This window comes from Nanorana parkeri, unplaced genomic scaffold (assembly GCF_000935625.1).
Source record: "Nanorana parkeri isolate BGI_ZX_2015 unplaced genomic scaffold, ASM93562v1 scaffold31, whole genome shotgun sequence".
Taxonomy (NCBI): Eukaryota; Metazoa; Chordata; class Amphibia; order Anura; family Dicroglossidae; genus Nanorana; species Nanorana parkeri.
Window position 1 is genome coordinate 1,940,238 of NW_017306299.1, and position 12,674 is coordinate 1,952,911.

General features: G+C 44.8%; 1 protein-coding gene across 1 annotated transcript in view; it reads left to right on the forward strand.

Annotated features, from left to right (window-relative positions):
- Nucleotides 1-12,674, forward strand: part of LOC108796583 (calpain-13-like) — an 88,274-nt gene that overhangs the window by 23,380 nt on the left and 52,220 nt on the right. Inside the window, exons 2-5 of the mRNA XM_018568083.1 lie at nt 516-585; nt 836-954; nt 5,663-5,796; nt 9,657-9,831. Coding sequence (XP_018423585.1) covers nt 516-585; nt 836-954; nt 5,663-5,796; nt 9,657-9,831 — 498 coding nt within the window. The remainder of the gene's footprint in view (nt 1-515; nt 586-835; nt 955-5,662; nt 5,797-9,656; nt 9,832-12,674) is intronic.

Below are 12,674 nucleotides of genomic sequence, written 5' to 3' on the forward strand. Positions count from 1 at the left end.
CCCCCCACCCGATAATCAGTATACCAAATATACAGTACAATGTACAAGGACATGGGAACTATTAGTGACATGTATATACGCACACATTCATACGTTGAACTGGCTGGACCTGTGTCTTCATGTAAACTTACCAACTATGTAACTTCACGCTGTAACTGTGCTCTCTGCAGTGTTATATATCAGCTGTGTCCAGTGCATCTCTGTAAGCTATATAACCACCCCCCTCCTGCCCCCCTCAAATTATGGAGATGAGGAGTGGTGTTCTGGAGTCCTGTCCCAGGGTGACAGCACTATTCCTCCATAGATACAGTGCAGTGAGTGTGCGTTGTCACCCTAGGACAGGAAGTGTGTTATTGGCAGGATCACCAGGTGAACATAAAGGGAATAAAGGTCTAAAAAAACTGATGCAGCCACCACATTTAAGGCAAACTGCAATGTGTTACATTTTGTTTCTCGGGTTTAGGCCTACTATACCTTCTATGATATTACAAATTGTTTTTATGTTTTTGTTTTAGGAGATAAACAAGGATCCTCGTTTTCTGGTTGATGGAGCGAGCATTTTTGACCTCATGCAAGGAGAAATAGGTAAGACTGTTGGAATGGTTTTACTCCAGACCTCCATCTCTCCTCCCACACCTAATTTTACAGCCAAAGATCCCTAATCAACTACCAACCAAATCTAAGGATTATACTGTATCTGGGTGTTTTTCTTCTTCTCTTTTCCTGTTTTGAGTAGATTGCACTTTAAAAAGGTTAAAATGTGATTTAGGATCTAACGTTTTAATATACATTGCTGTTATCCATTCATATTTAAAGTACGTTTGTGTTTTCATAGGTGACTGCTGGGTTCTTGCCGTTGTTGGAGCTTTAACTTTGCACCGGAGGTTTCTAGAAAATGTAATTCCCAAAGACCAGGAGTTCACACACAAATATGCCGGAATCTTTCACTTTAGGGTAAGAAGTGACTATTTTAGGCAATTTGATTAAGAAAGGAGGAGAAAGGCAAGATAAGGAAAAGAAAGGATAGGAAAACGAATAGAAAGGGACAGAAAAGGAGAAGAAAGAAAAGTAAAAAGAATGGAAGCATTTTTATCCTCTGGTCCAGGGCTGCCCATGTAATGAGGCAGCTTCTTGAGGCTGTTGCCTCTGGGTCATGTGGGCGTGTGGCAGGCAGAGTGGCATGGCTGCTCTGCTGCACACTGTTTGCAGTGTGCCTGCCTTCCCCTTTTTGCCAGGGTCATGAGCGGGATGCTTCAGCCAGCATCATTCACCGCCTGCTCCATCCCCACCCACCCCTGGCCTCAGGCATCAAAAATGCTAGGGACTGCCCTCCTGCTCTGGTTCATTTACCTACTTTGAGTCATGTCATGTGTATTCTTCCTTGAATCTTGGCGAGCTTTGTGGGATCCCCAGGGTAGAAAGGGACCCCATTAGGGAGGATGCTAATAAAAACTAAACTGTTAAAGCTGAACTCTGGGATAATCATATATTGTCTAAATACAAGTGTCATGTGTATTCTCCCTTGAATCTTGGCGGGCTTTGTGTATTTCTTTCAGATCTGTGCATTAATTCACTGCGACAATTGGAGCTTCCTGTAATAATGTCAGGGTACCGTGTACAGGCGTCCTCACACCTCATGCAGGTACCCACGCAGGATGACCAAATTAATATGCCCACACAGGATAGGGTTCTATGCACAGTTTATTTGTTACCATCAAACAAAACTACTAACCCCCTCAACCCCCCACAGGTTTAGCAGTGAAGTAACAAGGAGGGTTAACAGGAGGGCAGCACAGTACAGGATTTAGGAAGAATGGTCAGGTACAAGCCAGGTCGTTAACAGGAGGGCAGCACGGTACAGAAACAGGATCCAAGAAGAGTGGTCGGGTAACAAGCCGGGTCGGTGACAGGTCTGCAGATAGGAAGCAGGGTTCAGGTAGCTGGGTTCAGGTAGCTGGGTTCAGGTAGCTGGGTTCAGGTAGCTGGGTTCAGGAAGCTGGGTTCAGGAAGCTGGGTTCAGGAAGCTGGGTTCAGGAAGCAGTCAAGTGCAGGCGACACAATACTGAGCCAGCTTCCTGACTGCAGGGAGGGCCTAAATACCCTCCCAGGAAGCACCAGGTGATGGGATGATCACTCACAGCTGGGGCACACCCGCAGGTGAGTACTGGAGCTGCAGGTTCCTTACAGTCACTGGCTGCTGGAGACACCCGCAGGCGAGCACAGGAACTGCAGGACCTGGCTCCAGCGCCACCTGGGGGTGCTCTGGATCCTGACAAATAAAGACCGTGCACTGCTGCTCTCTGTCCTTGTGCAGGGTGACTGGCCTTGTCTCCGCCCCTCCTGTAGTTTTTTGCAGGCCGCTTGTAGTGGGTAGAGCCTGCGTGGTCCCTCCCACAGCTCTGCTTTTTGCACAGGCTCTGTGTAATACAATGGTGATACCAACCCTTCTATTACATAGACATATCTGCATGTATTAAAACATTTGGTGCACAAAAAGTGGATTTATATCCTTTTCGTGTCTATTTACAACTTGAATAAAAAATGTCCAGCTTTACTAATGTTAAACTTATTCATGTGAAAAATATCTCGCTGCCCTGGATTCCAACTCCTTCTTCCTGGGCAAATGAGGTGCCGAAATCAGAGAACTGTTCACTATTATTTGGGGACTGACAGGAGCCAGGGAACTTTATATAACACAAGTTCCAGCGCTCAGCTTCATGCGCCAATCCTTTATTAAATAGCGAAAAGGAACAGCTCACATCACAAAACCCACCAACATGTTTCAGTCACTCATGGCCTTAGAATGTCTGAAACGTATTAGCTGGTTCTGTGATGTGAGCTGCTCTTTTGCTATTATTATTAATAAAGGATTTGAGCATGAAGCTGAGCACTGGAACTTGTGTTATATTCGTTGTGTACTGAGGTGGACGTAACCTTTCCTGAGCACCAGCATTTTCCCAGTTGACACAAAATATCGGGCTACATGTTGAGCGGGTTCGTAGTTTTGTTTGCCAGGGAACATTTGTATACAGTAATCATTCATCAGTGCACCTTCCCCAACGATATAGATAGATTATATGGAAGAAAATAAGCCCTTGTGCTGAAGATGGGGAAGGGGGTGGGCAGTTCTAAGGAGATAGATCACGCTGTGATAAAACGGGGCCACATTAGCAGACCTGATTAAGAAAACTAAACTGGGACGTTTCCAGTACAGAAAGGCTGAAGTCAGAACTCAGGATCTGCCAGCCTCTACAAAGAATGTTAGCCAGGGAGCCCCAAACATTTGCAATTGGGCACCATGATTAGTAGTTATGCCCATGATAACCCCCCAGTGATTGGCACAGCTAGACTTGGACCTTTCAGGGGAGATAAGCATTTTCCATCTGTGGGGATCCGCTCATTTCATGATCAGTGGTCTTCGATGTCAAATAATAATTGATTCCCAACGCGGAAGGTCTCCTCGGGTTCAGATGGGTTACATAACGCTCTAACCGTATGTTCTCTAAATAATTTTCTTTGTTCTTTCACCTGGATTACGCTGCTAAATCTATTTTAAACAATGTGCAAACGACAAGCAAAGCACGCTTCCCTCTTTGCAAATATTTACATATTCCACATGACCGCCTTTGCTTGCTGTGGTTACTTTGCATGTTGTATGATTATGGTTAGCCTGCGGAGTATCTACTCACTGCAGTCCCCTCCCTGTGAAGAGTGGAAATACCCTCCTAGAACAAGGAGGAACAATAGTAAAATGCCATAAAGATCTCGTGATCTGTTTGGACGTGCGTTTCTACTTTTCCCATTGTATGGGTACCACTTATTGCCTTAATGACATAGGAAGCCTGGATCAAAATATGTGACATGTCATTAAAATTTCAATCTCAGATTGTACTTGTTGGATGAAACGTTACTCAATCAGATCCAATAAATTGGAGCATAAAGAGTCTGCAAAATTTTTAAAAAAATTATTAAGTGCAGGATGTGACTTTAGCCGCTAGAATATTCCTATGGCTTTAAAGAGACCCTGTTACCGGACCATTTATTTCAACAACAATCTTCCCATACAGTTACAGTATATGTTTCATTTATGCATCCTATTTACATGTAAAAGCCTCCCTTGTGTAGACATCCAAAAGCCGAGAGGCTGCTGATGGGTGCCACCATCTTGGATGTGATGTCAGCAGCCCCAGCAGGCTCAGATCTGTCACTCAAGTGACACTGCATGGTATTTCCCTTCCCTGGGAGCTACATAAAAGGTTATGTAGGTATGTAAAGGGAGGGTGGACCAGCACAAAGAGTAATTAGATGCCCCCAGATCAGGAGAGGGATATGCAGGGCCGTCCCTAGATGTCTTGCTGCCTGAGGCCTGGGTGTGGTACTTCATATGCATGTTCTGGGTGGGGTTATGTTCTCTTGGTGCAAGTTTGGGGGGGAAGGGAGGGTTGCATCTCATGGTGAACGTTCTGGGTTCCAGGGAAGAGGGATGGTCAGGGGCGGCTCTTGGTTTGCAGCATCCCGCCCAGTACACTCACATTACTGGTCTTGCCATAAGCTGGGTGGGATGCCAGCCACAATGTCCTGCTCAGCTGCTGGCAACCAGTGACATCAGTGAACTGGGAGAGAAGCTGGCCAGAGCATCACAGAACGCTCTGGACGGAAAGGGGGTGGTAGGCACATCTGCTGCATTCCCCACATGACCCAATGAGATGCCACCTGAAACAACTACCTCAGGCTGACTTATTATACTGACAGGATGTAGCTTGCAAGGAAGGGGGGGGGATCTATGCTATGGAATCTACTCTTCCTGTAGTTCTAGTAGGAAGGTAGAGAAGGATAAAAAAAAAAACTATTGGCCTGACAATGAAACTGTCACACGTCGGCTCTATAGATCGGGAAGTGAGTGAACACATACCATTGCTCGCTCACTTCTCGATCTATCCCTGCAGAGAGCCGTGACTGTCATTCACGGCTCCCTGCAGGGACTCTTCCCCTCCCCTGTCCGATCCTCCAACGCTGACTGGCGAAACGGACGGGGGAGGGGGCGGGTACAGCTGCCTCTTCCTCTGGATAGGCAGAGCCAGCTGTCAATCCCGCAGCTGGGTGGATCCAGACAGTGTTGTCAGGATCCGTCCCGGCTGTGGCGTCTCCGTATACCGCGAGCCGTAGCTCGCTGTATACTGAGCTTTGGGTCACGGGAGAAAACTAGTGTTCTCCCGTGACCCTTAGGAGAACTATGGGGGAAAGCCCTGACCCCATAGTTCTCCTTTTAGACTACATGTCCCGTCATGCATTGCTTCCAGCAGGGAATGATGATGTTACATTGTTAAGACATTGAGTTGTAGTTCAGAAGGCAGGCTCTGTGAGTGTGGCGATATTCACAGGGCTGAGTGACATTGTGCCACTGCATTGAAGAAGTCCACCCTATGGGCATCTTCAATAGGTTTACAAACTTCCAGATGGATGTGGTTACTAGGAGCGGGATAGAACTTATGAAAATTATGTATAGAAATACAGATTTATATATACTTGTTGACCATAGATATTCTTTAATAATTTAAATACTGTGGCTTATTTTTTATTGGTGTCCCCATTGGCAAATGCTGTTATACAGTAGCATGCTTCCCTTGTGATCTGAATTGCAGTGGCGTTTTCTCTCTTGCAGTTCTGGCAGTACGGAGAATGGGTGGACGTGGTGGTCGATGATCGCCTACCTTTACTTCACGGAAAATACTTGTCTGTCCAGCCAAGAAGCAGCAACGAATTTTGGCCGTCCCTGCTAGAGAAAGCCTATGCCAAGTACGACCACTTTCACCGATACGCTAAACTCGATAAAATTATCAAATAAACCCGATAAAATTATATGTTTTAATGTTTTATATCTAGATAGTATATTCCAGAATCCTGCTGCACTCCTTGCCGGGTATCCCTGTCAGTGTGGGTGCTCGAAGTGACCGCAGATGGCACCGCCAATACTTAAACTTGTTAAAGAGGTCACTAGCACACCATATTGAAGTGAAGAACATGTCTGTTTATTGACACTTCATGTCAAAACAAACAACAACGTTACGTGGGTCACACAGGGTCCCCTTCATCAGGCTTGAAATTGCAATACAGCTAAAGAAAAATCTATCTTATATAGTGCGGCAGCGGGCAGATGGGGATGTCTGGGCATAGCCAGGATGGAAGATTTGTAGGGCCCAGTTATAGGTGTAGTTCTAAGGTTCTTGCTCTAGGGGGAAGTGTTAAGAGATGCTGGAGGCCTAGAGGTAACCAGCCCAGCTGAAGTAAGCTGGCTCATTAGTGCCTCCATAAGATATCCAAGGCTCCTATGTAAGTGGTTCCACCTGGGAGACAGAGGAGGTCTCTCTGCAGCGGTCTGGAGGGCTCAACCCTGGAACCAGCTTGTGTGGCAAGTGAGTGTGATACAGCCTGTGTGGCAATACACTGGTGAGGTGAGGACCAGCCACTGTGACTAGTCTGAGAAAATAGACAAAGCAAGAGGTTCAGAGGGTCCAAATGGCCAGATGCTGAAGGTACAAGCCAAGAAGCCTAATCTGTGTTTTCGTTGCCAGTACTGTGTGTACTATAAAATGGGAAAACCCCTGTGAGGGAAAAACCTGTGTGGAATTTGTTTGACTTCTGAATTAATAAAAGTGGGCAAAGATGCCCTAAAAAGAACTTAAGCGAGTGGTAGTGTCCTTAACACACTACTGTTTGGAGCTAATTCTCACAATAGCTAAATCAACAGTGCAAATGAACAGAAAACCACTCCCACCAACCCCCTGACATCACTGTGACATCATACTCCCCCCAAAAACAATTTAAAAACTTTGTAATTTAACATGAGGACAGTGTGTAGATATTGCCATTGGCAGTGATCTACACACTATCCTCATGTTAAATTAAACATTTTTTATATAAAGCGTCAATAAGCAGACGTGTTCTTCACTTCAATATGGTGTGCTGGTGATATCTTTAACAAATTATATCTAGATAGAGCACACAAAATATAACATAAATCTTGTAACAGTTCAAATTCAATATGTACCTATTTCTTGTGACCAAAGGTAACCCCCGTGATCCATAAACCAGTCCACGGCGACCCACTTTAGCACTATATTATGTGATTACGGCTCCATTATCATGATGATCTCCCACAGTGTTTGAGAAAATGACTTATAGCTTCCACTATTCATTTCATCCACTACAATGAGGACAGCAAATTCTGTACCGAACACAACAATCAAATCTAAAGCTTCAGCAGGTTTGTTTGATCCCTACATTCTTAGAAGCTCAAAGGGACTTGTTCATGCGTCCAAATCCACTGCCGGATTGCTATCCAAGCCTCTAAACTCCTGGCCAGTGAAAGCCTTTCTTTTTTATATAGCCAATGACAAAAGATACAAGTGCTCAATAGTGTGGCAAGTACTTCTTTTTTTTAAAAAAAAGCATGCAACAGCAATAAAAAAAAACTCAAGTGCATCGCAATGCATTTAATTTGTATATTTGCAACCCTTTCACCTCCGCTCACTGCCAGTAGATCTATTATTTTTTGACTTCCTTTAATAGGGTGGCAACGCTGTTCATTCTGCAGTGAAATCAGCTATGCCAACCTGTGGACAGGGTAGTCATAGACTTAGGGGTGAATTTATAAACAATTTGCAGAGCCACTCATCTTGCGAAAATCCTCAAACGTTCTGTGCAAACGAGACAAAAATGAACGTTCTTAGTACATTTTCTTTCCAACACTTTATGCATAGACTAGTCTAGACATGTGCGATTCGTTTCGTTCCGAATCAAAATTCGGACAAATTTTCCAAAAATCAGACACTTGGACACAAATTTCTGAATCCCAATGCATCCGCATGTGTCCGAATCCGAATTTCGGTTTCTGAATTTCAGATCCCGTCTGAATTTCATTCAAAAACTAAATTAAATCGGACATGTGACTTTTCTGGCCAATCAGATGTGTTTTTCGGTTTAATGCATCCAAATGGGTCTGAACACGAATTTTCGTTACAGGCAACATGGGAGCCATCTGATTGGCCAGAAAAGTCACATGCCATAACGAAAATTTCTGTTCAGTATATACATATGATACTAAAGCTGAGGCTCCTAGACCCAAATTTGGATCTCGAATGCCATTCGGGTCTGGGAGCCTCAGCTTTAGGGTGCCCACACACCTTACGATAATCGAAATCCCGCGATCGTACGATTATCGTAAGGTGTGTGGAAGCCGTGCCACCTCTACTACTGTAAGGTCGCACGACTTTTAACTTACGAACATGTTTGAAAACCCGCCGAGCATCGTACGATGTTCGGCGGGTGTGTAGCATGTTCGTAAGATAAAAGCCGGACAGGCCGGTGTGCGCAAGCGCACACTGCTCGTTCGGCATTGTGGTCATCGGAAGCCCGCCCCTCAGGGGGGCGCGGCTTGCGATCATCGCAAGTACGATCTGCCTGTCCAAGACAAAAGTCTTGCGATGGTTGTAAGGTGTGTGCCCAGCTTCAGAAATATATGTATATGGCTCACAGACCCTAATGGCATTCAGGAGCTCCCCAATGCAATTCGGAAATTCGGAACCCGAATGCCATTCGGGTCTGTGAGCCATATACATATATTTCTAAAGCTGAGGCTCCCAGACCCGAATGGCATTCGGGAACTCCCGAATGCAATTGGGAAATTCGGATCCTGATGCCATTCAGGTCTGGGAGATTCAGCTGTAGTATTAATATCTGTATATGGTTTTCTGTTGTACTCCCAACGAATATTCGTAAACTCATCCGAAACTAACGAAATTCGGATTTCGTCCGAATCCGAAACCAGAACCAAATTGAATTTCGGGATCTGAATTTTGAATTCCGAAATAACGAAATATCCGAACCAAATTTTTCGCAGCTTACATGTCTACACTAGTTGGCGCTAATGGGGAATTCACATTTTCTTCGATCTCCATATCTTCTTGAGAAAGAGGCAGCCAATCACATCCCACAGGGACATTTTACAGGATATGATAAAACAAACACAAGGACAGCGCCTTCTTCTCGTGAAGCATATCAAATTAATTAATACTAATTAAGGAAAATTAAAATGACTTACAAACAGAGTCAATCATAAGTGCATAACTATACTGGTGTCCCGCATCCAAACTTCAAGGGTTGCAGCAGAGAAAACCAATAGACTGGCAGTAAGCTATTCCTACAGACGGCACCTACCAGCTACCATGACCAAACTAAGGCGTTTCCTCTGAGGAAGGGGGTACACCCCAAAAAGGAGTTTTATTTCCAAGTCGAATGCAATTTAACAAAAATACTGCCTTATGGCCCCTAGATGAAGCTGAGAAGCACAGGAAAAATGTATTTCTTTTTTTCCTCCTTAGCTCCATCTTGTGGCCAAGGCTATTGATAGGTGAAGATTACATCCCTTAGCTTCACTTTTCTCATAGCAGCAGCCTCCCAAAATATTCAAAATACATAGGCCCCTGTGAACACTGAAACCTGAAAGGTAGAGTTTGATGTACATTAAGGACTGGAAGGGAAGAGTTATATGTCTGCAGCTGCTATAGGGCCCTTCATGTCACTGCTCGGGTCAGTATTTTTTGCATTCGGTTAATTTTCTTAGACCTGTAACACTGCTGTGTGCTTTATCCCGATAGGTTACGTGGATCTTACCAGAACCTGCACTGGGGGTTCATCTCGGAGGCCCTGGTGGATTTCACCGGAGGGGTGCAGATTGATTTTGACTTGTCCAAACCTCCTCCGGACCTTCGCGATATTGTCCTAGCAGCGGCAAGATCTGGATCCCTCATGGGATGTACAACTCCAGGGAATGTAAGTAGAACATTTCTCCTCTCAGCGGAGGGCGGCCAAACAACCCAAACCAGTCCCAGACCCAACGCTCGCCATCTGGGCATGGATGGGGCAATTTAGGGTTCCTCTAGGAGCCAATAATAAGCTCTTCTGATTGCCAGAAACCCTGAAATTGCTCATTGAGATTTTCCATCTGATTGGAAGAGATGTGCTAATGGATTAGTCCTTTGGGTAAAGTCACATGAAAAACAGAAGCAGGTGACAGTGCTATGATTTTCTGGCCTCTATGTCTAGTCTATGGCATTACCTGATTATTATTGTCTGTCAGTGTATCTGAAAGCTTGCACACTTGTCATTCTAAATACAGAGGTACAGCCATATTGGCTCATTACAAATACAAGCTTTGCTTTAGAAGCATTTGCAGTGACTATCTTTAATGGTGGAGTCACTCTATGGTGCTGCATTTTGTACTTTACTACAGGGGTGGGAAACTACAGCCTTACATCTGTTGTGGAACTACAAGTCCCATGATGCATTGCACGACTGACAGTTACAGGCAAGATTCGCAGAGGCATGTTGGGATTTGTAGTTAAAGCACAGCTGGAGTGCTGGTGTTGCCCAACCCTGCTTTACTGTGTGTTACAGTAATGCACCTTATTGCACAGCTCTATATGCCTCATTTTGAATGGCACCCTAGCGCATGTACAAAGTGCACCACAATGCACATAATTTTTAGCATACCACAATGTGCAGATTTATTACACTGCATTAAAAAAAGGTGCAGATATGTTAGGCCAGATTTAAACTTTCACGTTCCGTGAACTCACAACAAGCGCGCACTTTTTGAGACACTTCACGTGAAAAAAGGCAGCAAAACGCAATTGCATTGCCATTCATTTTAAATGGCACCCCAAACATGACCAGAAAGTCACACTTTTTTTCTGCATGTTTGCGCACGTTAAAACACACACACAAGCACGGAAGCCAAAAGTGCAGAAAGCATGCTGCAGAATTTGCTGCATGAGCTTTTTTGCCGAGCATTAAGGCCCCCTATTGAACTCAATGGGGACGTATGACAAATGCAGCACATGAACGAGCACCAATGTGCACCCATGTGAGAACATGACAAGTGTTCCTGGAACGTCATGGTATGAATCCGACCTTAGAGCAACTACTGTGTCCCCTTCCCACCCATTCACAAATTGAAAGAAAACCTCTAACACCCGTTTTTGCTGCTCTCTGCCATCGTATGATCCTCACTGTCATGGGAGGGACTGGTGAGGGAATGGTTGTCATGCAGACAACCATGTATATTAAATATCATAATGGAAATACAATACGGCAAGCCAATTCAATGTCAAAATATATTCCATTTTAATGTTACAAGAACAATTAAAAATGTCTACTTATAACTCCAGTGTATCTTTACTCAGAACATATTTCGAGTCAATAGATCTACAACAAAGTAGTATCGATCGACACCTCTGTAACATTTTTAAATGTCATCTTCACGGCCATTCAAATACATTGAGTTGGATATATATGGGGGTATTGGACCATCAGATCAGCATAGACTTCAATCACTTAATAGTCAATATAAAGCACAGCAGATACGTCTTCATATTCTAAGACTTCAGTGAACGCGATCGATGTAAACACTCATGAAGCAGGAATAAAAGCTCTGTACTGAATCAAATGTAATGGACATCTGAAGATCAGAATTGCTGCTGCTGGCAAATGATTTGAAATGTGCATTCCCCTCTAACTAGGCGACTAAGCGTTTCGACCCGACTGGGTCTTTCTTGAGTCACAGGAATAAGTATCCGAACATACTTTATTGAGAAAGGAACTTCTACTCTCCAGATGTGGCATCCATAGGTGCCCAAGACTCATAAGATCAATGCAATAAAAAGAATGAAAGAGCTAAAAGGAAATGAAAACGTAAATATTTGTCAAGTATTTTAAAGGAGAACTATGGGGTTAAGGCTTTTCCCCATAGTTCTCCTTAGGGTAACGGGAAGACACAAATTAGCGTCCGCCCGTCACCCTAGGCTCAGTATAGCCTAGGGTGAGTAGGCTCAGTATAGGCTAGGCTCAGTATAGCCTACAGCTCGCGGTATACTGAGACGCCGCAGCTGAAGCGGATCCCGACAATTATGCCGGCATCCGCCCAGCTGCATGACTGACAGCTAGCTCTGCCTATCTAGAGGCTGGCTGATCGGAGCGGGGAGGGTGGAATCCAGCCCCTCCCCTGTCACGGCAGAGAGCCGTGACAGGATCGAGAGGTGAGCGAACGCCGGTATGTGTTCGCTCACCTCCCGATCTACTGAGCCGACCTGTGACAGTCTCATTGTCACAGGTCGGCTAGAACTATGAGGTGAATGAAAAGCACTCACCTCATAGTTCTCCTTTAAGTCAATATTTATTAGGGGAAGATCTCAGAGGTCCCACAGCATCACGTTTTCTGGTGATAGAAATAATTATGTCTGGTGTTAGAAATAATTATGTCTGGTGTTAGAGGAGGGGAGAAAGGAGAAGCAAACTTTTATGCAGAGAGACGTATTGGATTTACAAGCTGCAAACACACATTCCCACCGGGACTCGATTGCCATTGGGATGTCAGTCACAGTCGCTAACGTCACTGGTTGCCAGGAGCTCAGCAGGATGCCAGCTAGAGCTTCCAGCTCAGATCCCGGCAACTGTCGACATCACTGAGCTTGGAGGGAAGCACCACAGGGCGTCACAGGTTGCTAAGAGCTCTTAGCGAACAAGTCCTGTGATGCCACGACTTGCTCCGCCCCTTTGTTGACATTCAGGAGCAGAGCTGTCAATTTGCAGGATTGGTCGTGTCATGGACCTTGGGT